This window comes from Actinia tenebrosa, unplaced genomic scaffold, assembly GCF_029948245.1.
Source record: "Actinia tenebrosa isolate PJP-AT-01 unplaced genomic scaffold, QUT_ActTen_1.0 PGA_scaffold8__29_contigs__length_14323225, whole genome shotgun sequence".
Lineage (NCBI taxonomy): Eukaryota > Metazoa > Cnidaria > Anthozoa > Actiniaria > Actiniidae > Actinia > Actinia tenebrosa.
The window spans coordinates 12961022-12987246 of record NW_028292585.1 but is presented as its reverse complement, the minus strand read 5'-3'; the positions used below and the strand labels follow the sequence as shown (position 1 = coordinate 12987246).

Below are 26225 nucleotides of genomic sequence, written 5' to 3'. Positions count from 1 at the left end.
ATAATTATTCAGTCTGGAGACTTCTGGGTTTGCAGCAGCACCTCCATCGGAAGCGTACGTCAGGTCAACCAAGAGACCAGAGCATTTCGCTGCACACCGACATGGTTGAGACAGCCGAAAAAGCGGAGGAAACTGAACCCTTCAGGCAGAAAGAAGAGGTAGAGTATCATCCAGCGAATTCGAAAGCGGAACAAGAACCTCTCGAGGATCAACGGCTTCGAATCCGAGTCGTAATCCTGGTGGCTGCTGTTTTGGTTCTCATCGGAGCCGCCTTTACCGTTGGATACGTTGTTCGACGTTGTGGCAGACGGCCTCATCCGATTGATATCGACGAACTCGCTCGAGACGCCATTGAAAATATTTCTACATCGAACATTCAGGATCAACTGAGGTAAATTCCAGCAGAAAAACACTGTCAACTGACACCTTTTAACAGTCTAACTAAAAATTATCTAGGCCTTCCCAACCCTAGATTTTCGAAATCAAAGGTCGTTGCATGCAGCTTCGGTGCTGGGGAAAAAGTTAAATTTGTGAAATTGGGAGAGAGCGATTTTTTTTATTATTTTCAACTTCAAGACCTCCGCATATCCATGTATATTGATAAGGAACCTTAGTTGAGATTTTATCTTAGTTGTCTTTTGGTGAACGCCTGAATTGAACCCGAATTTTAATTAGGAAAATTAATCCCAATACTTCAGAAATGAAAAAGAAATTTAAACCATCAATATTTTTAAAGATAGGCAATAGAGCTTTCCTGGAAAATATATGAATTGGATTAGTCGGTTATGGTCGGAAGAAACTATGTGAAAAATTTTTTGTCATGGATTTTGAGGATTGGTGATTTAGTTTACATACTAAGTTGAGATCACTCAGGGATCGGTCGCAAATATTAGTTTGATTGAGTTCCCATCGCTAACTTGCATATTCTATTTTATATTTCTGCGCCTTTTGACAGGCCTTTGCAATCATCTTTACTTTGCTTCCTATTGGCTCAAAACTTCATCTGGTGAACGCCTTTTTTGTGAAGAAACATCTGCCTGTTTGTTGTGAATTTGAAATTATGACCAACCCTACTCCATGATCCAGGGGCATTTAATTGATATATTCAACCAACGACTTCTTTAAAAATATAAAATTCAAGACGTTTATGTTGACTACAAACACCGTTTGTCACTTCGACAACATCTATACTAACAAAAACCCACCGTCTTTCTTATCCTAAAACACCTCAATTACGGAATAACAAGATATTTTCGGAACTAGTTATATGTAAAGGTCGATGAGTCCGTATTGAGGCAAAAACCATCGTTTTTAACCAAAGCAAGACAATTTTTTACTTCGATGTTCTAGTAATGTCGTTTTACAAAGTGATTTATTGTTATGATCGATATGTTATGATATGCAACGTTGCACACTGACAATCTCGAAAATGGCGTTCTTTTTACAGCGAATATTTGCTCTATAAAAACAGACGTCAGTAGAAAATTATTGATCTGCTTCGGAATCCGAGGAAGCTATAGAAGCCTTATAGCTCCAAAAAGAAAGAGGGAAAATAAATCTGTTAACATTAGCAGGGTTGTTTTCGAAAAAGTTTCATATACCATGTGTTCGACATCGTATCCTCGCTGGAAAAAAAACTATCAAAGTGTCTCCAAAAATAGGAAGTTTTCTTGAAGGAAAAACTTGTTGTCATTTGAGTTGTCAAACTCGTTGCCTTTAAATTACTGCTGCTATTATATCTAGCTCTAGCAATTTTGGGTCTTCATAAGACAGCAGCCTGCATGTGGTGACAGCATGGTTGAAGGCGGCGGATGTCGTAAGAACTTCACTCAACCAAAAAAAAGATGGCGCTAAAAGTTCACCCAGTAAAACGCAAATAAGTGTTTCTGTCACACGGCTCTACGCTTCAGTAGAGCCGAACAGTCCTATCGCTTTTTTTGTAGCTGAAATTAAAAGTAGATAGAAATAAATTCTGACCGAATTTTCATTTTTGTCAATGCAGGTATTTTACTAGAACTCCTCATTTGGGCGGGTCGAAAGAGAGCAAAGAGCAAGCTGAATACATACAAAAGGAGTGGCAGAATTACGGACTGGATAGAGTAGAATTAAAGAAGTACGATGTGGTTTTTTCTTTGCCACAAAAGCCTGGTTTAGCGCGAATTGTGAACGTCAATGGAACTGAAATTTTTCAAGCAAGTCAGAAAGAGACGCTGTTAGATGGCGAGAAGGATGATAGGATTCTTTCACCGTTTAATGCTTTTTCTGGCTCCGACAACGTGACGGTAGGTTAGGTTGTATTAATTACCTAAGTCACACTGCAGAGATTTAACGGCGATCGATTTATAAACGCCGCCCTAATCGACCACCGAAAACCGATCGACCGACTAGCAGCTTCACTGAACGACATCCAAATATTCAATATATGACTAGTGACAAGTTTGACTGGACGACCACCAACTAATAAAGATTTAACTAATTACAGTTTGACTGATCGACCACAGACAATGCGAAATCCGACCAACGTACAGATCGACCGATCAATTCATGGTTCCGACAAGCTCCCCTTAGTTACCGTTGCTATGTGGCACAAGCTTAACAAATTATCTAGAGTATCTCAGAATTTAAAACTCTGATCGCGGAATATTGATTATAAATTGTTTCAATTGTTTACTGTCTCGTAATCCTTGTAGTACTCTTTAAAACAAATGTTGTTGAGTTGTTCCTGGGGCAATATTTTTATTCCATTGGGAAAACTGCTGCAACGGTGTTTGATTCACTATTGTCTGAGTCGGAATTAGGAATTGACTGATTTACAAACTTGCTGCTATTCAAAGAAAGTTGAGTGTTGTCATCTAAGGACTAAAAACAAATGGATCGACACCTTAGAGACGTGGACAACGACCAGGCTGTGCTTGGATGGTATAGTTAGCATCCTAAACTTGGGCAGAGATGACACTGATACATCCATGTTCCTAAGCAGGGCGTCTTTTAAGTTTTTAAACGTCCCAATCCTTAATGATTTTCTCTTCCTTTCAGGCTCCCTTGGCGTTCGTTAACTATGCTCGTCTCGAGGATTTTCAAAAGTTAAAAGAACTTGGAGTCAGTGTTGCTGGTCACATCGTGATTGCTAAATATGGCAAGATCTTCCGTGGTGATAAGGTACAACACTTTTGGAATATTTTTTCATAATTATTATGACAAACACTTACAGTAAACTTCCTTAGTCGAATCGGAATTTGAAAGAGTAATAGAGCGCGCTGTGATTGGATACTGTTAGTTTCAAGCTATTTGATTGGTTCTGCCTAGGCGAAAGTCAGAGGCGCGGGAAAAAAAGACTTTACTTAATCGTCATCTGAAGCAACCTCTGGGATGATGTATTTCAGGGCACGGTTAACTTACACTGAGCTCGAATAGGCATTTAGCGTGTTGGGATTTCTAAACGAAGCAAAACTGGAGAAAACCGCTCGAATGAAGGATCGGAGAGACCCAACGCAAAGGAATCGAACCTGACACCTCAGAGCGAGTGAACGGGGAGCGACTGAGCGAGTGAACGGCTACCGTCACCATTGATTGCCAAAAACGCAAATAAGTCATAATTTTCACACCGAAAATTTTCGGAACATCTGCAACGAAAAAAATGCTGGTTTATGGCACGGTAATGTAAGTCAATAAGTAAGGAAATATTTATTTTAAAAAATTCTTATTAATTTTGCGGTAAAGGCTACACATGGTCTATTATTTTGTCTAGCTCGGGGTTGGAAATGAAAAATGAGTGAAATTACGTTATTTATTCACGACAGAGCATGTAGAGAGCTCTGCGAGTTATTTAAAAATGAAAGAAGAAATGAATTATGAATAGAAAAACACACAAAACAAAACAAAAAACCCCGAATTTATATGCAAAATATGTCTATATAACTGCGTCATCAAAAGATTTCAAGATAAATTTAAAATGCTGCCCTACACTGAAAAGCAGTTTTCTAAAAAGAAAAAAGAAAAAGAAAGAAAAAATGACGAATTAAGATAGGAAAAATAAAGACCAAAAAAATATATATACATAAATAAATAAAGGAAAGAAAAGAAAAATGGAATGAGTGGGATTAAACACCTAGCTTAACAGAAAATTGGACAAAAACTGGGGGGAAAAGGCACGAAAATACCGCGCGAAATTTGTTTATTTATTCATTTTTTCCTCGGTTAATTCTTCTTAAGCCTTGTAGATATTTTGTCCCGTTGAACAATATGAATGTTTAATATCTCGGAAGGCGAACATTCATGCTTAAGCCGCAGAAAAATCTAGAGATTTTAGATTAAGAAAACATCAGTTAATGAGAGTCAATTCAGCCATTTGCATAAAGAGAAATCTAGCTCTGGGTTTTGCTCTTCATTATTCGCAAATGTTGTTTTATATTTACAAGCCTCGGTCTTATTTTCGTTAAACGTTTTACTAAAAAAGCAGCTCCAAAAACTAACAAACGATCTCCGGTAATATACGATTCTAAATTTTTGATCTGTGAGTTAGTCCTGACTTTGGTCTGTAGGTAAATTTGAAGGTTTTCGTTCAAAATTTTCCATAATTATCTAAAATTTTACCACACACAGAAAATAAAAGTAATATATATATATATATTTCAATACACATGAAATAAGTACCCAATTTATTCTGTTCCGCTGCGCTATTTATTTCATTTGTATTAAAAATGTTATTATTACTTACTTCGCGTCATTTTATTTTACTTTATGTGTGTGTGTGTGTGTGGTAAAATTTCTATATTTGATCATGAGTACACAAACTAAATTCATTTACTATCACAATTCGTCAGTGGCTGATCAATTGCCCTGTTAAGTAAGCCAGATAATAAGCTTATCTTGTGAAGTATTAAGAGTTGGTGTGTTTTTCTTAATTGCCATAAAGGAAGTCGTTCGACAAGTCCTATTGGATATTCAGTTAACGATGAACGAGCTACGAAAAGATGGTCTGCAATCACTTGGTTTTGAGTGGAATTGCCACTTGTAACTTAAAATGGAACCCATGCTTCAGTCTGATTGGCTAATTGATATGCCAGAGTGTTCTTGTCCTATATTCATTATTTATAAAACACAAGAGGCGGATGAGTGAACGGAAACGATCTTCTTGGAAACGTACGGATTCGAATGTTCCATTTGAATAACTTCGATTTTGTCTATTAACCATCCATGGATGTTACACTTTATGTCATTGTTTATCAACAGATCAATTTTTGTATCACTCTTGTGACTCATAGCATTTTGATGTTAATCAGCTGCCAATGACTTCGAGCGAGTAGGCGGTTAATCCTAATTTGAGTATCAGCCGTGCCCTGAATTTGATTAGACTAGTTTTTTCGAGGTTCGATAAAATCGATGTTATTGTTCTTGAGATATTCGTACAATTTCAAATACTATTAATACAGATTTACACTCAGATATATGATTCACACGATCGATAATGCAACTGAGGTGTTTCCGAGCGGAATAAACTGATAATTTTTTTCTGATATTCAGGAGAAGCTTGCACGCGAAGCGGGCGCGGTTGGACTGATACTCTACACTGATCCTAAGGACTACAGCCCAGGAGTATCACGCAACCACACCTACCCTAAAACCTGGTGGCTCCCCTCATCAGGGGTCCAGAGCGGCACTCTGTTTGTGGGAGATGGGGACCTCGAGACTCCAGGATATCCCTCCATTGGTGAGTACATCGATATATTTTTTTCACTGTCCTTTACTTGATCCTGTTTGGGGAATTTTGAAGCCGTGACCAACGGTCCCAACATCACCCAACATTCATCTAACGTTTTCGGCAACATATTGGCATATTTTTGTGTCGGGAAAAAACAGCAAGCATGACAAATAAACCCAAACAAACCCTGTCATAAATTAGAGGCTTTTATCCTTGATTATTGTTGTGTGTCTCTAGATGGTATGTATCGAAGTCCTATCAACGAGTCCCAGCTGCCAAAGCTTCCAGTTTACCCTGTGTCCAGCGATGATGCTAAGCACTTCTTAGGGTAGGTTGACTCAAACTGATGCACTGCGAGTAAAGCTTTGCTTCACCTGTAGCTCACCGAACGATCCATAGTTGAACTTATAACCAAAGACGCTTGCTTAACTCAAACACACACACCTTAGCGACTTACAGTTGTCTAGCAACTAACTTTACGTAGCAACATCTTTATATTCCCTTTTATTTATTTTAAATTTCTCAACAGGTTGCTAACAAAAAATAAGGCACCAGCGGACTGGCAAGGGGGACTACCGACGACCTATAACATCAATATGGCATCATCTAATAACACGTATGAAAAGAAAACGTAGTAATCTGATACTTCCAAACTTGACGATTTACCCAAATAACTTTAGGCTTATCAATTAAAAAAAATTCAAAATACACTTAGCCAGACAATCCACCAGCACAGGTCATCGCTCAAAGTTGGTATATTTAGATATTACCTTGTCGCGAACTACTAAATAAAAATACAAAACCATTCAGATCTAATAGCAGACAATTCATTCCCGTCTCAGATTTTAGATCTCTGACCGACAACTTTCATTAAAATAGATGTATGCGTGTCTGTGATAGAGGGGGAAGGGGGGGGGGGGGGGGGGGGGAAGGGGGGACCTTGCTGGTTCGGGATTTAACATGTGTGACGCTAAGCGATGGGGTCTAAGTTCGTGGTTCTTACCATTCTATAACACTTATATTTTTAACTCTTTTCTCAAAGGAAAGTGAAATTAGACGTTCACATGGAATACGTCACCAAATCAGTGTATAACGTGATGGGGATCCTTAAAGGGGAAAACGAACCAGGTAAAAGAGGCGATAAAATACAGCTTTATATTGCTGTTTAGATGTTAAAGCTTTCATTCTTGTGTATTCAACCATCTCGTGACAAAAAATAGCAAAATCAGAGGAAAAAAGAGGAGATCAGAGAAAGAGTGGAGTTGAAGGGTGTCCTTGACGCATGTGGAGTTGGTGTGAGTTGAGTGGAATCGAGAGGAGTACTCGAGTAGATTAGAAGTAGATCGAAGTTCTGAGGGCCGTAGACTCGAGGGACGTAACTTGGAATACTTTAATAAAGAAATAGAAAACGCGCGCGCGTGCTGTGTGTAGTTATAAAGCACGTGAGGATTTGCAGAACACGAGAGAAGTGTTAGGAGAAGCATGACGCGTATCGGAGTGCTTATCAACACTTCTCGAGTGTTCTACTAATCCCCAAGTGCTTTATAACTACATACAGCACAGCAAGCAACGTTTTTATTTCTTTTATGAGATACAAATTAGAATAGCCTTTATTTTGGACACGAATGACAAAATAGAAAGTGCGCGCGCGTGCTGTGTGCCCTTCCAATCAGAGCGCAAGATTCATAACAGATATTTTATGTTATTGCGCTTCTCTCCTAAACAATATTGTATAATAAAGTCATTGTATTGTGTTATATTGAATTAGGGTATAGTGGAGTACAGTGGAATGAAGTAATGTACTTTATTTGACCTTTTTTCCAGACCGCATGGTCCTTTTTGGTAACCATAGAGACGCAACAGCATTTGGCGCCACCAATCCTTCAAGTGGTACAGCGGTCTTGATGGAGACAGTGAGAGTGATTGGAAGACTCCATAAAAAGAAAAGTACGTCTGCAACGCTCTCTCATTAACATCAATAATAAGTATACGGCTAAAAGGCTAAATCTTAATCTGCGTACCGCTCTACTTTACGGTGCACAACTTGCCCTCGGGGAAAAAATATCGCCCTGGGGCCTCCCTACATGGAATTTAGTTTGTTAGCTTTTGCGATGGGAGGAAAACCGAAAAACCCACGTCAGAAAAACCCTTGAAGCAAGGGAGACGTTGACGCTGGGAATCCAACCCGAGACGCCAGAGGTGAGGGGCGAATGCACTGCCGCTACACCGCCCTTGATGTATAGACTGGATATGTAATTGTAGCTTTAAAAAGTACAAAGAAAATAGCGAGCAGGAGTAGAAAGTACAAAGCAGGAGAAGAAAAGGCAAACGACAGACACACCTTCACATCTGCCGAGTGCACGTGTAAAGATGAAGATGAATCTCTTGTCGTGTTCAGGTTTAAATGCGCAATACATGAAGTACGCAAGCTGCATATCTACCTATTAAACTTTATGATTGCATATCAACTAGTTGATTTTATTCTTTGTACATTCTATAGAGTGGCGTCCAAGACGAACTATGGTGTTTATTAGTTGGGGAGGCGAAGAACCTGGGGCAATTGGATCAACTGAATGGGTCGAGGTGAGTGATAGAAAAGAAGTGAAAAAAAAGCAGCAGACGATAGTCCCTTTCACATTTCCTTGCGCCATCTTGAAAGGTAAGCGCGCCTTCGTATCGAAGCGAAACAAACGTTGAGCTTGCAATATATAAAGACCTTTTTCATTACCTTGTACAATTATTCACATATACGCAGATGAACTGTTAAGGGACTATTGAAGGGTTTCACTTCATTTCCTACCTCGAGCAGAATGTTCTCAGCTGAATCGCAAGTTTATCTTTTGTCAACTTGCATAAAAGCAGCTTAACTCTACAGTGAGAAAAAAATCCTAGATGAAATTGCGTGTACGATTTGCACAACTACTGGCATTCGAAGGTGCAACTTAATTGTAAGAGAAATGAGCAGAGTAAATCAGTGATAGGAGCGATATACTGAACTAACTCGAACACGGTTCAATATCTTGTGATCAGCACAACATAGTAAATGTACATGTGTATTAACTTGAACTAATCTAAGAATGGACGTTTCTAACGATAATATTATCGATTCTTATACCTGTACTGAAATCCTGAAGTTGAAATTGCATGATCAACTAAGCGTGTTCAATAATGCAAATAACACATACCTATTTTTTTCTCCAGGATTTCACAAATCTGATCAAAAACCGCGCTGTTGCCTACTTGAACGTGGATGCTGCAGTGGAAGGTTAGCATCTCTTACAGAATATTTTATTTTTAGCAACTCATGGAAAGTATAGAATCATAACATCATGAACAAGACGTTGCAACATTTTCCTTTCGTCCCTCACTCCCCACACCCTCCCCCGGGGATATTTGAATAGCTACTAATCCTCGCTCGGCCAAATTGACCAAAGCATTGGCAAAGGAAAATATAGGGACTCATCGCAGTTTAAACTGCAGTTCTGATAGGATGACCATTAACTAGCCGGCGTTCTGTAATTGGCGTATTCAGACTGAATATATCATAAATGCGTACCGTTACCGTACCGTGAATTGCAGCTTCAGGAAACCTTTCTTTCGGCTGTTTTAAACAAAAACATTTTTGCATATTATTTCTCTTATGCGTATTTTGTTTCAGGTAACTATACTTTCAGAACGGCATCAAGTCCTCTTATTGACTACGTAATGTTCGAGGCAGCCAAAAATGTAAGGATGGCCGTAAAAAGTGACAATGGGACCAGGGTACAATCCTGCCGGACAACCCCACGGGACAGGGACAGTGAGAGGGTGCGGGGTGGGCGGGACAGAGAAAGGGGTTTAGGGGCATCCATTAAACGTTTTCAAGCTTCGCCAAAGATTTGGATCAACAAACATTCCGAAGCGCACATGAAACACGTCTCCTAGATGCAAGCAGGATATGAATTTTGCTTGATATTTGACATGCAGTTAGTTTAAGCAACCTTGTCCTCCACCTAGTATGGTATTAGAAACCTTTTGATCCGACAACGAGTACTTTTCATGAGCACGCGAAATATTTCGGCACTATGATAAAGATAAAGGTCAACAAGAAAAACAATCTGATCTCTTTTTCTCTGCAATGTGAGCCGAAAAATATGGTAAATCAATGGAAGATATAACGAATTAGACCATTTACACCTCGTTTTTCAACACTACAAAGTTTAAAAAAGAAAGAAAGAAAAAAAAAAAAAAAAGAAAAAGAAATCGTAAGCAAGACGACGGCCACGAAGTTTAGTTGACACGTCAATGGTTACAAGTACGCGAGCGCAACCAACCGTCATAATTCGTACTCGTCGTCGGATCTAACGATCTCTATTAGCTTGTTCTTCCATGAGTCTCTCTCATTTCATGCTCATTTTCAACGTCAGGTATTCACTCCAAACGGGTCTATCCTGGACTATGTCTACCATGACTGGAAAGTGAAACGTCCAGACAAGAATAATCCTTCCATACCACAGTGAGTTCTTGATTTCACTATTTTCACTTATTCAGACTCGCACCTAATCAACTTTCTTACGTTGTGGTTGATGGGAAGTATAATTGCCTTTCCATTCCGTGAGTGACTGGGTACGAGTCTGTCACCTATGCTAGGAATCGATGATATTTTACATTTCCTCAGCAAAATGTTGATATTGTTAAAGCAAAGATGCTAGTGTTAATTCTGAAGTACATAAGCTATGAGTTTGATATTGGCATGTTTGGGAGAAAGAAAGGCTGTTCCCTGTGACTTAGGTGATGGAACTGATCGATAGAACAAAAAGACGCTGGTACCTAAGGTACATAATCTAATAGGTGATGGTACTGATAGAACATAAAGACGCTGGTACCTAAGGTACATATTCTATTAGGTGATGGTACTGATAGAACACAAAGACGCTGGTAACTAAGGTACATAATCTATTAGGTGATGGTACTGATAGAACAAAAAGGCGCTGGTACCTAAGGTACATAATCTATTAGGTGATGGTACTGATAGAACATAAAGGCGCTGGTACGTACCTAAGGTACATAATCTAATAAGTGATGGTACTGATAGAACAAAAAGGCGCTGGCACCTAAGGTACATATTCTATTAGGTGATGGTACTGATAGAACACAAAGACGCTGGTACCTAAGATACATAATCTATTAGGTGATGGTACTGATAGAACATAAAGGCGCTGGTACGTACCCAAGGTACATAATCTATTAGGTGATGGTACTGATAGAACATAAAGACGCTGGTAACTAAGGTACATAATCTATTAAGTGATGGTACTGATAGAACAAAAAGGCGCTGGTACCTAAGGTACATAATCTATTAAGTGATGGTACTGATAGAACAAAAAGGCGCTGGCACCTAAGGTACATAATCTAATAGGTGATGGTACTGATAGAACACAAAGACGCTGGTACCTAAGGCACATAATCTATTAGGTGATGCTACTGATAGAACATAAAGGCGCTGGTACGTACCTAAGGTACATAATCTAATAGGTGATGGTACTGATAGAACATAAAGACGCTGGTACCTAAGGTACATAATCTATGAGGTGATGGTACTGATAGAACATAAAGGCGCTCGTACCTAAGGTACATAATCTAATAGGTGATGGTACTGATAGAACAAAAAGGCGCTGGTACCTAAGGTACATAATCTAATAGGTGATGGTACTGATAGAACATAAAGGCGCTGGTACCTAAGGTACATAATCTAATAGGTGATGGTACTGATAGAACATAAAGGCGCTCGTACCTAAGGTACATAATCTATGAGGTGATGGTACTGATAGAACATAAAGGCGCTGGTACCTAAGGTACATAATCTAATAGGTGATGGTACTGATAGAACATAAAGGCGCTGGTACCTAAGGTACATAATCTAATAGGTGATGGTACTGATAGAACAAAGAGGCGCTGGTACCTAAGGTACATAATCTAATAGGTGATGGTACTGATAGAACAAAAAGGCGCTGGTACCTAAGGTACATAATCTAATAGGTGATGGTACTGATAGAACATAAAGACGCTGGTACCTAAGGTACATAATCTAATAGGTGATGGTACTGATAGAACATAAAGGCGCTGGTACCTAAGGTACATAATCTAATAGGTGATGGTACTGATAGAACAAAAAGGCGCTGGTACCTAAGGTACATAATCTAATAGGTGATGGTACTGATAGAACAAAAAGGCGCTGGTACCTAAGGTACATAATCTAATAGGTGATGGTACTGATAGAACAAAAAGGCGCTGGTACCTAAGGTACATAATCTATGAGGTGATGGTACTTATAGAACAAAAAGGCGCTGGTACCTAAGGTACATAATCTATTAAGTGATGGTACTGATAGAACAAAAAGGCGCTGGCACCTAAGGTACATATTCTATTAGGTGATGGTACTGATAGAACAAAAAGGCGCTGGTACCTAAGGTACATAATCTAATAGGTGATGGTACTGATAGAACATAAAGGCGCTGGTACCTAAGGTACATAATCTAATAGGTGATGGTACTGATAGAACATAAAGGCGCTCGTACCTAAGGTACATAATCTATGAGGTGATGGTACTGATAGAACATAAAGGCGCTGGTACCTAAGGTACATAATCTAATAGGTGATGGTACTGATAGAACATAAAGGCGCTGGTACCTAAGGTACATAATCTAATAGGTGATGGTACTGATAGAACAAAGAGGCGCTGGTACCTAAGGTACATAATCTAATAGGTGATGGTACTGATAGAACAAAAAGGCGCTGGTACCTAAGGTACATAATCTAATAGGTGATGGTACTGATAGAACATAAAGACGCTGGTACCTAAGGTACATAATCTAATAGGTGATGGTACTGATAGAACATAAAGGCGCTGGTACCTAAGGTACATAATCTAATAGGTGATGGTACTGATAGAACATAAAGGCGCTGGTACCTAAGGTACATAATCTAATAGGTGATGGTACTGATAGAACATAAAGGCGCTGGTACGTACCTAAGGTACATAATCTAATAGGTGATGGTACTGATAGAACATAAAGGCGCTCGTACCTAAGGTACATAATCTAATAGGTGATGGTACTGATAGAACATAAAGGCGCTCGTACCTAAGGTACATAATCTAATAGGTGATGGTACTGATAGAACAAAAAGGCGCTGGTACCTAAGGTACATAATCTAATAGGTGATGGTACTGATAGAACATAAAGACGCTGGTACCTAAGGTACATAATCTAATAGGTGATGGTACTGATAGAACATAAAGGCGCTGGTAACTAAGGTACATAATACATGAAGTGGTGGCGTTAATATATTTGGGGCATGATTAAGGCGTTGTATATACTTTCTTTTCTTTTTAGTACTAGCAAGCTTACTTCCAGCAGTAATTATAAAGATTTCTATGAACGTCTTGGAATACCCTCAGTTGACTTCGGATACACATGGAATAAGGTACGTCTCCTTCTGCAGCAGATCGATTAGATTTAGTTTTTTTAAGGCAATAGATATTCTTATTCTCCCCTGGTTTTCTGTCAATTTCATCTGTCCCTGAAACAACCTCTGGGCTAATCAAAGTCAGGACAACGCTAATTCACAGATCAATTCCTATAAAAAAACCTCTGTTCTGCCGGACCTAAGTTAGGGCACGGCTAACTCATAGATAGAATCCTGAACACACCATGGGCTGATCGAGATCAGGGCACGTACAGCTCATTCACAGATGGATTTACTGCTGGGTTTTGATTGGAATCTATCAGTACTCCAGAGATGAGAGGCGATTTCACTATACCTCTGACCCATTCGATTCTCTAAATAGTATTTCTGGTAGTCGGTTAGCTGTTAACTTTCCTCCTCGCGCCTCATGGAACAGAGGGCCTTTACAGAGCTCTTCCACCTTTCCCTGTTGGTCTCCACAGTCCGCACCTCATCCAGTGAACTCCCGAGTCAGTACCCTGACTTTATAGATCTTTTGCATTAACTTCCTAGAGGAATTGTTAAGGGCGAAGAAACAATAGGCAGTCTTTGACATCCATTTTTTTGTCCCCCAGAATAATTCTTAGCGGAACTCAGTGCAAGGGGTCTTATCTATTCATGTCGTAGTTTTTCATATTTTTCACAAACTTCAGGCAAAGATGAACATCAGTACCTACCCAGTTTACCACACAGTCTACGATACTTTCCACTACATGGCCAATTTCGTGGACCGTGGATTTCACTACCACCGCACAGTAGCGCAGGTCTGGGTTCGTCTTGGCTTGTTCCTGAGCGAATCACTCATCGTTCCATTCAACTGCTCGAGATACGCCGAAAGAATTGCAAGTCACGTGAAGGATTTGAAAAAAGTGCACGGTGCAAAGCTTGTAAACCATCTAAAGCTTGGTAAGTTATTATCATTTATAATATTTTGATTTTCGAGACATGAAGTAATTCAACCGTGGACATTTCAACAATGTTCAGTTTTCATTTGTAACTTTGTATTCTTTCAAGAAAAAAGAAGGTCAGGGGTTCGAATCCCGCCTGGGGCTCGAAATTTTTTCCGATAAAAATATGCTTGAAAAAACCCAAATAACACCTTTAATAACTATCCAAGCAGCAAATACGCCTTAATACTTACAAATTGTAATTACAAAAAGTAGTAAAAGTAATAAAAAGAAACGTTAAATAAATTGCTTACAAAGAAATTCCGACATGTCCACCCTTTTTTCAGGCACATGTAGAACATACTCAATAGAAAGATAAAAGCAATAACAAAGTTCGATAATGAAGTTATTTATTTAAAAAAAGAAAGACAAAAGCATCATATTCAATAGAAAGATAAAAGCGTCATATTCAATTAATTGATAAAAGCATCATATTCAATAGAAAGAAAAAGCATCATATTCAATAAATTGATAAAAGCATCATTTAACAGAAAGAGAAAAGCATCATATTCAATAGAAAGATAAAAGCATCATATTCAATAAATAGATAAAAGCATCGTATTCAATAGAAAGAAAAAAGCATCATATTCAATTAACAGATAAACGCATCATATTCAATTAATTGATAAAAGCATCATATTCAATAGAAAGAAAAAAGCATCATATTCAATAAATTGATAAAAGCATCGTTCAACAGAAAGATAAAAGCACCATATTCAATAGATAGACAAAAGCGTCATATTCAATAAATAGATAAAAGCATCATTCAACAGAAAGAGAAAAGCATCATATTCAATAGAAAGATAAAAGCATCATATTTAATAAATAGATAAAAGCATCATTCAACAGAAAGAGAAAAGCATCATATTCAATAGATAGATAAAAGCATCATATTCAATAAATAGATAAAAGCATCATTCAACAGAAAGAGAAAAGCATCATATTCAATAGATAGATAAAAGCATTATAATCAATAGAAAGAGAAAAGCATCATATTCAATAGATAGATAAAAGCATCATATTCAGTAGAAAGATAAAAGCATCATATTCAATAGAAAGAGAAAAGCATCATATTCAATAGAAAGAGAAAAGCATCATATTCAGTAGAAAGATAAAAGCATCATATTCAATAGAAAGAGAAAAGCATCATATTCAGTAGAAAGATAAAAGCATCATATTCAATAGATAGATAAAAGCATCATAATTGGTGGAATCCCACGATGAGCCTAACACTTGGAGAGAACACAGTACGGTGGCCCACAACTATCACGGCGAAAGCAAAAAGGTCACGGCTAAAAGGAATTCACCGCGGCTAAATAGAATTCACCGCGGCTAAATAGAATTCTTCACGGCGAAGTAGAATTCACCGCGGCTAAATAGAATTCTTCACGGCGAAGTAGAATTCTTCTCGGCGAAGTAGAATTCATCACGGCGAAGTAGAATTCATCACGGCGAAAAGGAAAACTTTCACGGCGAAAAGGAAAGCTTTCACGGCGAAAAGGAAAGCTTTCACGGCGAAAAGCGAAACTTTCACGGCGAAAAGGAAAGCTTTCACGGCGAAAAGGAAAGCTTTCACGGCGAAAAGGAAAGCGGCCAAAACAAGGCGCGCAGAGGCTGGGCCGCGTTTTCTCGAAGTGCATCATGGGGATAAGTACATGCACTTAATACGGTCAGCGGTTGATTATATCTCCGCCATAGAAATCAAAAGCTACAACTATGTTCTGTTCCAACTGTGGACATCAAATCGAAAACCTGGACAAGTTTTGCCCTAATTGCGGAAAAGGTAGGTTCCACATACTATTATTAATATTTAGTGATCGAAGTTGCGAACGCTTTTATGCACGCACTAAAACCCTGAACATTAAATAGTACTAATTAGTACTATTTCATACAGAATCCTTTGTTTTCTATTGTTTAATTATCACTATTTAGTGCTAAAAATTAGTATTTGTTTCACGGATTTAGTGTGAGCACTCTGATCTGTGAAACACTAATTACTAAATAGTACAAAGTAGTGCTAGTTAAACAATAGAAAACAATATTTAATATTACTCAAGTTTCACGGATTTACTGTTTAAGAGTGATATTTTACAGTTATGGCATTACGTGTACTTTTGTAATATTTGTTATAATTTTTTTTTCTTCCTTATACTCTTTAACTCTTTATTCTTTTTTGGTATATTTTATTTAATTCATTTGATACTTTATTATTAACTATTCTTTCTATTAAGATCACTTTACCTAAACCTACTAGCTACCTCGATTAACCTTGTGGTTACTGTAGCTAGTGTGGCACCTCAAGAGATGTTATATTTGTATTTTATATTAAGTTAAACAATGGTAAATAAGATGCTAAATAAAGATTTGATTGATTGATTGATTGATACTATATGGATATATATTAGTATGTATCCAGATATTTTTCACATGGCTCAGTTGCTGTCATAGAAAAATATAGTCTACTTCTACAGACTACAGTACAGTAAAATGACATTATATAAACTAATAAAGTACCTTAAATTTTTTTTGCAACAGGCCTGACAGAGGATGCATCTGACTCAGACACAGACAGCGAGGTTGAATTTGATGAAGAGGATGTAATAAAATATTACTTCCATCGGGGGTTTGAGTACCAAGAAATTATCCTATTTCTTGCCAAGAATCATAACCACACTATCAGTTACAGTACTTTGTTAAGAAAGCTAAAGCTGTATGGGCTTTCTCGAGGGAACCTGAATAGGCGGCATAAGCAGACTGATGTTCAGAAACGTATAGAAGAAATTGTGAATGGACCAGGATCATCTGGAGGATATCGTTCTGTTTGGCATACACTTCGGCTAGAGGGCTTCTCAGTTCCGAGAATTATTGTACAGCAACTATTGCAAGAGATAGATCCTGAAGGTGTTGCAACACGTAAAGGGCATCGCCTAAAACGAAGAGTTTATAGAAATCCAGGTCCAAATTATGCATGGCACCAGGATGGTTACGATAAGTTGAAACCTTGGGGGTTCCCAATACATGGTTGCATTGATGGCTTTAGTAGACGCATACTGTGGCTTAAAGTTGCACGCTCAAATAATTTACCTGACAATCCAGCAAGGTACTATGTGGATACTATTGCTGAATTAGGAGGTGTGCCAGTTGAGCTTGTCACAGATCTTGGTACTGAGAATGGCTTAGTTGCCACAATGCAGTGTTATCTTAGAGAAAATTTTGATGCCCACAGGTATGTGTCTTCCCCCAGAAACCAAAGGATAGAGGGGTGGTGGAGTTTCTTTTGCAAGAATCGGACATTGTGGTGGCGAAGTTTTTTCCAAGACTTGGAAGCCCAGGGAATAATTGATACCACCTCTGACCTAAACAAAGAATGTCTGTGGTTCTGTTTTTCATCATGTCTTCAGCAAGAATGTGATCAAGTAATGGAACACTGGAACACTCATTACATCAGGAAATCCAGACATGACACAGTACATGGTAGGCCTGATTCATTGTTTTTCTTGCCTGAATATCATGGGGGTAGAACAGATCTTCTTTTGAAAATTCCAGTAACCGAACTCAACGAGGTTTCACAACAATGTATAAATGAAGAAGAAGACAATCCCTACCAGGAATACTTTGACTATGTCCTAGAAAGTCTGAGGGAATCAAAACCCAGAAATTGGCAAAGTGCACTCAAGTTGTTTCAATATATAATTCATATAGCTGAGAATGGTAGCAATAGATAATGTTATTTGGTATTTTGGTCTTTGCTATTGGATAATGTAGTCCCATGAAACTCTGGCCCACACAAATAAATTGTTTAAGTGGACTTATAGCATTGTGTGACCAACATTTCAGGTCTCACGACTTGCTTGTTTTCCTTAAATAATGCTTATAATGCTTTTGGTTGACAACACATGTTCACTAATTAAAAATCACTTTGCGAAGAAATGTTTGTGGACCAATCCATATAAGGGACCGCGCAATAACTATCCCTATAACTATTGCAGTCCCTAATTTGATTTCTTCAATAAGACTGATATAATTCAAATATTCTGAGAAACTGAGGAATGGAAAATCGAACATAATTATACATGTTTGCTTAGAATCTTCTAGTCTGCTAGAATAAATAATTTAGCCAAAATAATACCATTACATAATCAATGTAATATAGTTCCTGACACTGTTGTAAACTTTTATTTGATTTATTAAATTATATAAATTATATAAAGGTATAATAATAATAATAAATTCTTTTCTAAAAACATGTGGAATCTCAAACAGGAAAAAATGTATATAAACATAAACTTATTCTTGATCTTATTAACAATCAACAAAAAGCAAAACAATAACATGGAATAATATTAATTCCTCTTCTTGAATAATGTGCAATACAGTACCTCCATCATATGAATTATAATAATCTTTTTTTGTAAAAAAACATCTTAATAATAGATTTGTTTTTAAAATGGCACTATCCCAATTTTGATATAAAATATGCACATATAAAAAGTTATTTGTTATCTCGACAATTAGGTAATAATAGATCCAGCCTGTGACACTGTCACAGGTCAATTGTTTCAGGCAAAAGTATTTACGTAATAAATATGATGCAAAGCCTAATCAACTCTTACAGTATCTTAAACAGGCTCTATATATAAACAAAACTATATAAAACACTCTTAAAATATAAACATTATTGGTACTGTAATCATAAACTCATGCTCATAATCCCAATAACAAACAATTAAAGTCAAGTGTCAAACTTCTGTTGTTGAAGCTTTCACATATTGGGCATTAAAATAAACTTAATACCCTGTTTTTACCTACCCACACTGGAAACCTATCCTTATCCCAATCCTGGAATTTCGTACATTAGGATACCCTGGGATTATACTCCTGTTAGGATTACCCAACCTTGAATTCAATGCTGCTTTTAGAGTAACCTCCTTGGGATTCTAAAGGAATTCAACAAAGGGATGCAGATGTCTATTCTGCTCATTTGAGGATGTGCCTTTTCTAGAAATGTTATGCAAGCATCCCATAATTTTCATTTAGGCAGCTGCTTAAATTATTAGATGGGATTACCCTATATGATTCAAGCTTACAACTGGAATAGCAGGAAAGCCATACCCCCTTGTAAGCCAGAGCCCAGTTCTTAACCAATCAAATTCCTAGAATAGCTTATCTTAACCAATGGTTAGCGCTAACCAGCCTTCAAACAACCGGGCCCAGGATGGCACATGGGTAGGATGACTATTATAAGAACTTCGGCAAGCATTTGTGGTGTATTAGCAGGGCTTTAATGAACATTTTGGCAGGGTCAAATGAGCCCGCTGCTCAATCAGCACGTATGATTTTCACCTAAAATGTTCTCACTTTAGTACTCAATGCTCTTCAAAGTTAAAATAATAGTGATGTTGTTGATGTTATTGGGCGTAAATATGTTTTTGGCAATTCTCAAGGCGCTGTGGAACCCTTGATGCCCTCGGGCTAAAATGAACCTAAGACATTTATACCCATCAACAACAACATTGATATAATAACCACAACTGGGATCCCACTTCATGGATTTGGTGTTGTCCAGACTTTCGTTTCTTTTCAATAATTATCATGCATTAGCAAATGCCTGGCCCTTGCAAAAGGCTAGTAGCATATTCTTTCTGAAGTCTTCCTCCGTTGTCAAGTGAGCCACTGGCAAAGTGAGGGCTTTGCCACATGCGCCAACTGTTGGAAAGCAGATGGTGTGGTTCGGGATCCGGATCAAGCACTCATGATCAAACAACACTGAAATATGCGAGGCTTGTCCATCAATAGGTTTATGTTTTTGTCCTGTAAGCCATCCCAACAGGCCTGAAGGGGTTATATTGGTAGACTGGACCTTTGAACTTTCCTTTTCCTGGCTCTTTGCATCTTCATCCACTAGATCTTCTGTGTCTTTATCTGCATATGCCAGTTCTTCACAATATCCTGTTAATGACTTGTCTTCTATACTTATTATGAAGTCATGGAGGTTATCAAACACTGTGTTCTCTACTCTCCTTTTGGCTGTTCCTTCCTCTGAGAACCTTGGGCGCAATTGTGTTAGTAGGTAATTTGCATCTACTTCACTGTGGTTGATGAGGAACAGCTCTTCACAGATGTTGGCATTGTTCTGAAGTGCAAAGTTGAATCCATAACACTCCAGCCCTTTCTTAAACTCCTTCAGATACAGTTGGCGCTTATTTATAATGCTCAAAATCACTGTGCCGATGATTGAATCAATGTTATCCACACTGATATGCCCTGTGTACCCATGTTCTATAATTGTGTCCTGCAAGACGACTGGATTCTCCTTTATCCTCTCTAACAGTTCCTTGTCATTTTGGGTAAGATGTTCCTTTCCATTGAGAGTATTTAGGTCTGTGTCTACCAACATGTTGTAGACACATTTCTCGAACAAATGAGGTGGCGGTCCACCTTGTGCTATGCTAACTGCGCACATTTGGCCACATGTATAAAACATGCCGTTGTGGGCCAGCAGCATTGAATCTGCTGGCGCTCCGTATGGGAACATTTCTTCGCGAACCTTCTCAATAACAGTGGTCATGAATTCCTTAGATATTGCACCAGTGTCGATCCCATCTTCCCCTGCAAAATGAACTCTGAGAACATTTTCAGGCGAACTTTTGGTAGCTTCACGTTGCCATATTTTGATATATCTTTGCAGTGTAGAGCCCCTCCTGGCAATAAAAAAGAATTGTTTATCCTTGATAATCTTTTCTCTAAGAGAAGTAATGAGGCTGCTCAGGCTGTCAAACTGCTCTTCTCTTGTTTTGGACTTTGACTCTGGGCCTGACTGGGCTGTTGCACTATGGGAGTGATTAGAACTAAGGGTACTTTTGCCATTACCAATGCCATCGCCACCAACCAGGTGACCTGTTACTTGATCATCACTGCAACCTTCATTTTCTTGACTTATGTCATCCTGCATTTTTCTAGCCAGCATCTCATCCATTTTCAACTGTGTGGCTTTGAATTTATTATATGGACACTGATTCATACATGTATTATCTGCCTCTGAAGAGTTGTGACCTGTTACTTGATCATCACTGCAACCTTCACTTTCTTGACTCATTTCAGCCTGCATTTTTCTAGCCAGCATCTCATCCATTTTCAACTGTGTGGCTTTTAATTTCTTAAATGGATGCTGATTATTATCATCATCATCTTCCTCTGAAGATGTGCTGTTTTGAGGATATTCGCTTAAATCAAAGTCATCATTCCTGCATAGGTATAAGACAATGTTTTTATAGTCTTTTCCAACCTCCTTTCGAAATCTTTTCAATGTAAAAAATTCCTTGGTTCCAGGCAAAAACTGGGCTTCTTTGCCACTCTCAAGAAGCAAGAGGTATTTTTCTCCTTCGACAAAACAATTGGAATGGTATGCTTGAAACTTATTGACTGCCTCGGTTTGGATTTGCTTGTAGGATGCTACATTGGAAATTCTTAGCATGACCCTTTTCCCACGGACAACCTTAAGGCGGGATTCTTTACCATTGAACTCCATTAGCCCAATCCAAATTCCGACATCTTCTTCTTTTTCCTCCTTAAGGGAATTCTTTGAAACCTTCTCCTTCCACTGCTTTCCTTTCGACTTTCGGAAGGATGAAAAACTTTTGATGGCACGACTTTGAGACGCACCTGTAACAACAAAGGAAACATAATTCATGAGACCACAGTGTTTATATATACATGTTTTTCACCGACTGGGAGGGATGTATTGGAAAAAAACAACTGTGACCAACGGGCTGCAAATTGATGGCCAAGAAGGTTAACATTTTATAGGTCAAGGCCCAACCCAACAGCGGGCGAACTACTTATTGTTTTTCCCAATCTAGTACATTTGCCATAGGATATATGTACAGAGTTCATGCTACATCTCAAACAAAAATTTCAAGGACTTTCCAAAGCTCAAAATTACGATTTACAAGGGCCATTTTGTTTGTGAATTTAACAGTTGCCACTTGCTGTTATTGGAGCTAGAAGAATGTTACAATCAAAAAATGTTACAATTTTAGTTTAGTATTCAGCTACTTTGCTATATTCAAGGGCTTTTCAAGTGCACTTGAAAATGTGTTCTTAATTACAAGGATTTCAAGGAGTAGCACGAACCCTGCATGTAATTGCCTACGAGTGTTTCTGTGGACATATAACAGATATAGGAGGCTTGGTCTATAGGCAGTTATATATTCCTTGATATGATTATTCCTTGTTATTTTGCCTCTGGCTCGTGGCTTTTAAGCTTTTCACAGTTCTCTTTCTTCTGTTTTTCTTGATAATTTTTCAATCGAGACCTTGAAAAACTTGTTTATACTCATATCTATATACACCCTCTGATTTCTATAATCCTCCACGCACTAACAATAACACAATATTGTAGTTTAGGGACTAGTTTTGTCCATTTATTAGGACCTTTTCAACCTAACTGAATCTTTCTTCTGTGTTTGCAACATATTTACAGACAGACAACAGTGATGACATGAACATGATTGCAATTGTAGTTTCTTGAGCAAACAAAGAAAATATATTCAAAATTTCAAAGAAAAAAAATATAAATTACTGCCAAAAAATATGATCAGCTGTTAGTGAGGGAGCTCCTCCTCAGGCTGGTTCTCATACCGTCCCAGCGATCAACACAAATGTACAAACAGTGATCCTAGCTTTTATGCCATATCTCGGAAGCAGTTTCATTCACAGTCCTGGACTCCCCTTTTCATAAGCTTTCATTCTACAAACACTATGAATTAATTAACTTTGATGAATTTATAATTATGTTCTTACCAGTGTCACTTAGATCTTTTCCTAATCTTGAGGGACCAGCAATGTCTGCAAAACTTGCAGAAGGGACAGTTACACTTGCTGTTTGTCCTGCAAATTTTTGCCAAAAACAAATTTTTCAGTTCACTTTCTGATACAGCTATGGATTCAATCAGAAACCTATAAGGGAGTTGAAACGTGTAACAGCATGCTAAGCTTTGGAAAACTCAAATCCAATTGTTGACCATATATGAAAGTCCTGGCCTCAACATTGACCAAATATGATGAAATATGGTCATTACAAGCATGGCACTAGAGCGATGTATGAACATTACACGTTTCATCTCCCTTAAAGGTTTCTGATTTAATAGATTCAATTTCAATGAGACGCGCGATATAAGTAAATCAATTATTAAATTATATTATTATTAATCAATCAACAACATCAAGATTAAAATTCAAGATATACATGTACAAGATCTTCAAGAAACCATATTTGTTTCGGTTATCCATGCTAATACAACGTAGCACCTCCCTGGGAACTGAGCACAATAAGAGGCCTGCAGATGCAAATCTGTAGTACAATAACTAGCAGTGAGACCCATTCATATGCTAACTAGCTGTTCCCAAGGATGTATCTCTTGAAAGTAATGTCTGTTCTGGCTAGAAAGTATTAAGTCCAGCTAAGCTCAACCGTCAATCATTTGATAGACAATTGAAAAAGTATTTTAAAAATGCCTTATATCAACAATAACAACATACTGGCTCATAGCCAGGGTATGTTGGGTCTTTTACTTAAAAGTGTGTGATTCCACAGAGGAACTGATTGAGGATTCAGATTTAAATCTTACTTTAAATTGGCCAAAGGACCCTCATAATGTTTGCAAAAGCTCTATTAGGCATATTGTTAGATGCCAAAGTCCTAAAGCTTTGTATATTGTAACAGAGAAATAGTTTATGAAGAAATGTTAGCTTTTTTTAAATGTTCTTCATTTTATGCATGTTTTTGTGTGTTAAACTTTACTATCTCGTGACATAGCTCCGACTCCGTTCTTTGGCTGCATAAAAGCGTTCGCAACTTCGATCAAACTGTGTCTTTTAACCAGAAATAAAAGCACTAAATATTAATAATAGTATGTGGAACCTACCTTTTCCGCAATTAGGGCAAAACTTGTCCAGGTTTTCGATTTGATGTCCACAGTTGGAACAGAACATAGTTGTAGCTTTTGATTTCTATGGCGGAGATATAATCAACCGCTGACCGTATTAAGTGCATGTACTTATCCCCATGATGCACTTCGAGAAAACGCGGCCCAGCCTCTGCGCGCCTTGTTTTGGCCGCTTTCCTTTTCGCCGTGAAAGCTTTCCTTTTCGCCGTGAAAGCTTTCCTTTTCGCCGTGAAAGCTTTCTTTTTCGCCGTGAAAGCTTTCCTTTTCGCCGTGAAAGCTTTCCTTTTCGCCGTGAAAGCTTTCCTTTTCGCCGTGAAAGCTTTCCTTTTCGCCGTGAAAGTTTCGCTTTTCGCCGTGAAAGCTTTCCTTTTCGCCGTGAAGAATTCTACTTCGCCGTAATGAATTCTACTTCGCCGTGAAGAATTCTATTTAGCCGCGGTGAATTCTATTTAGCCGCGGTGAATTCGTTTTAGCCGTGCCCTATTTGCTTTCGCCGTGATAGTTGTGGGCCACCGTAACACAGAGAGTCAATATGTTTAAATAAATAAATAAAAAAAAGTTGGTAGACTATTGAATTGATGACGAGCATCTGTTCACATGTTGATAAAATAAATTAAGTTGTCGTTTTTCTGATATTTCCATTTCTGTTTCATGTAAGACCAATTGGACAATGCCGTCAAGAACCTCACAGCTGCTGCAAAAGAGTTCCATAGATTCTCGTCATCTCTCAACTATCAGAAGTAAGTAACGAGAATTCTCATTTCTACTCGCACTTTTTCCATTTTCTTAGTTTTCTTTCGACTTCCTGCCGCTGAATTTCATTGAAATGGTCAACGAAAAAATAATTGATCGGCAATCTCGTTGTATTTCAGCGCATTGCCTGTTACTATTCGAATGGCTAATGATCGCTTGGTGCACTTTGAGAAGTCTTTCATCAACCCGCAAGGAATACCAAGAAAACCATTCAGGCGGTATGTATGTCAATGGCAATGACGCTGGATTTCGACTGGTATGCTTGTTCTTATGATTCGAGGACAGACAAGAAGTCACGATCGACCTCGATCAGATTCGACCAATGCTGCGTCTTTTATTTGAGGAAGCGCGACTAAGGAGTGTGCGCATGTACTTATGAAAAGATTGCTGTTCATTCCTCGAGGAATGCGGGCTCTGGACAAAATTCTGACTCCCAACCTGTGCGCAAAGTACGCATGCGTGTTATCATCAATGCCAAATTTAACTTTTGCTTTTTCGTGTTTTAGTCACATGATCTACGCGACGAATGCCGTTGATAAATATTCAGGGCTAAGTTTCCCGGGTCTTGTAGACAGCATCTACGAGGCCAAGACAGTAAAAGACTGGCACGAGGTCAATAAGCAGTTGTCATTACTGGTGTATTATATCCGGTCTGCTACCCAGATTCTCACTACTCAAGACATTTAGTATCGAAATGAAATACTTCAATTATTTATTACAATGCGGCGTCTTTTCGTTCTACGATTCTGTGTGATAAGGCGTGGAAACACGTGCTTAGTCCCATAATGCATTTTGTTTTGAATTTCCAATTCAACATTATTCAGGCGCTGAAAGAAATCAGTGACGAAGTAGGACTCGATCACTATACCATTCACGTGTGTCTTGATGCCCAGTTTCCATCAATCTGTTTCAGTGGCCTGGCATTCTAGTTTGTTCAAGCTTTGCAAATGGTTCTGCGAAGCCTTTAACGGTTGTTTTATTGAAAGCGTTTTTAAAAAGAATTCTTTTAATCTTTCGAAGAACATTTTAAATTTATGTCGCAATCCCTAATATATTCCTACCGTCAAAAATAACCCCTGCTGTTTAGATAACGTTAAACATTTCTTAGTGTACAATTACAACAGCCTGAAGTAACCAGAATAATGACAAATAATTTCAGCTATGATGTAATAAACGCACCAATCATAAGAATAATTAGTACGCATGCGCAAATAGTTTCAATGTATTATGTGATGACGTCACGAAGTCATCACCATGCCTACGTCATCATATAATTGTGGCTGACACAATTTTAGGTCTGAAATGAATACAAACATCTGTATCTATATTGCAACGTACATTGTAAACTAATGCTTCCATCATTAAACAAAATAAAACACTTTTTAGTGTCAA

The 26225-nt window shown here is 38.1% G+C and overlaps 3 protein-coding genes across 3 annotated transcripts; 2 read left to right on the top strand and 1 right to left on the bottom strand.

The window, feature by feature from the left end:
* The first annotated feature begins 2 nt into the window (after nucleotides 1–2).
* LOC116299362 (putative N-acetylated-alpha-linked acidic dipeptidase) lies at nucleotides 3–26225 on the top strand. Its single transcript, XM_031708019.2, has 17 exons — nucleotides 3–391; nucleotides 2003–2282; nucleotides 3037–3159; nucleotides 5524–5710; nucleotides 5939–6029; nucleotides 6231–6317; nucleotides 6744–6829; nucleotides 7526–7648; nucleotides 8202–8284; nucleotides 8903–8966; nucleotides 9360–9427; nucleotides 10108–10196; nucleotides 13075–13165; nucleotides 13840–14092; nucleotides 24739–24820; nucleotides 24953–25051; nucleotides 25340–26225. The coding sequence occupies exons 1-17, from the start codon at nucleotides 102–104 to the stop codon at nucleotides 25518–25520; spliced, it is 2277 nt and encodes a 758-aa protein (XP_031563879.2). The 5' UTR covers nucleotides 3–101; the 3' UTR covers nucleotides 25521–26225.
* LOC148905231 (uncharacterized) lies at nucleotides 15202–18343 on the top strand. The gene is made up of 2 exons (XM_089040905.1): nucleotides 15202–15916; nucleotides 16669–18343. The coding sequence occupies exons 1-2, from the start codon at nucleotides 15850–15852 to the stop codon at nucleotides 17856–17858; spliced, it is 1257 nt and encodes a 418-aa protein (XP_088897031.1). The 5' UTR covers nucleotides 15202–15849; the 3' UTR covers nucleotides 17859–18343.
* On the bottom strand, nucleotides 18803–24265 carry LOC148905230 (uncharacterized). The gene is made up of 3 exons (XM_089040894.1): nucleotides 24060–24265; nucleotides 22936–23022; nucleotides 18803–21795 (listed from the first exon to the last, which is right to left on the bottom strand). Exons 1-3 carry the CDS (start codon nucleotides 24124–24126, stop codon nucleotides 19724–19726), a joined length of 2226 nt encoding a protein of 741 aa, XP_088897020.1. The 5' UTR covers nucleotides 24127–24265; the 3' UTR covers nucleotides 18803–19723.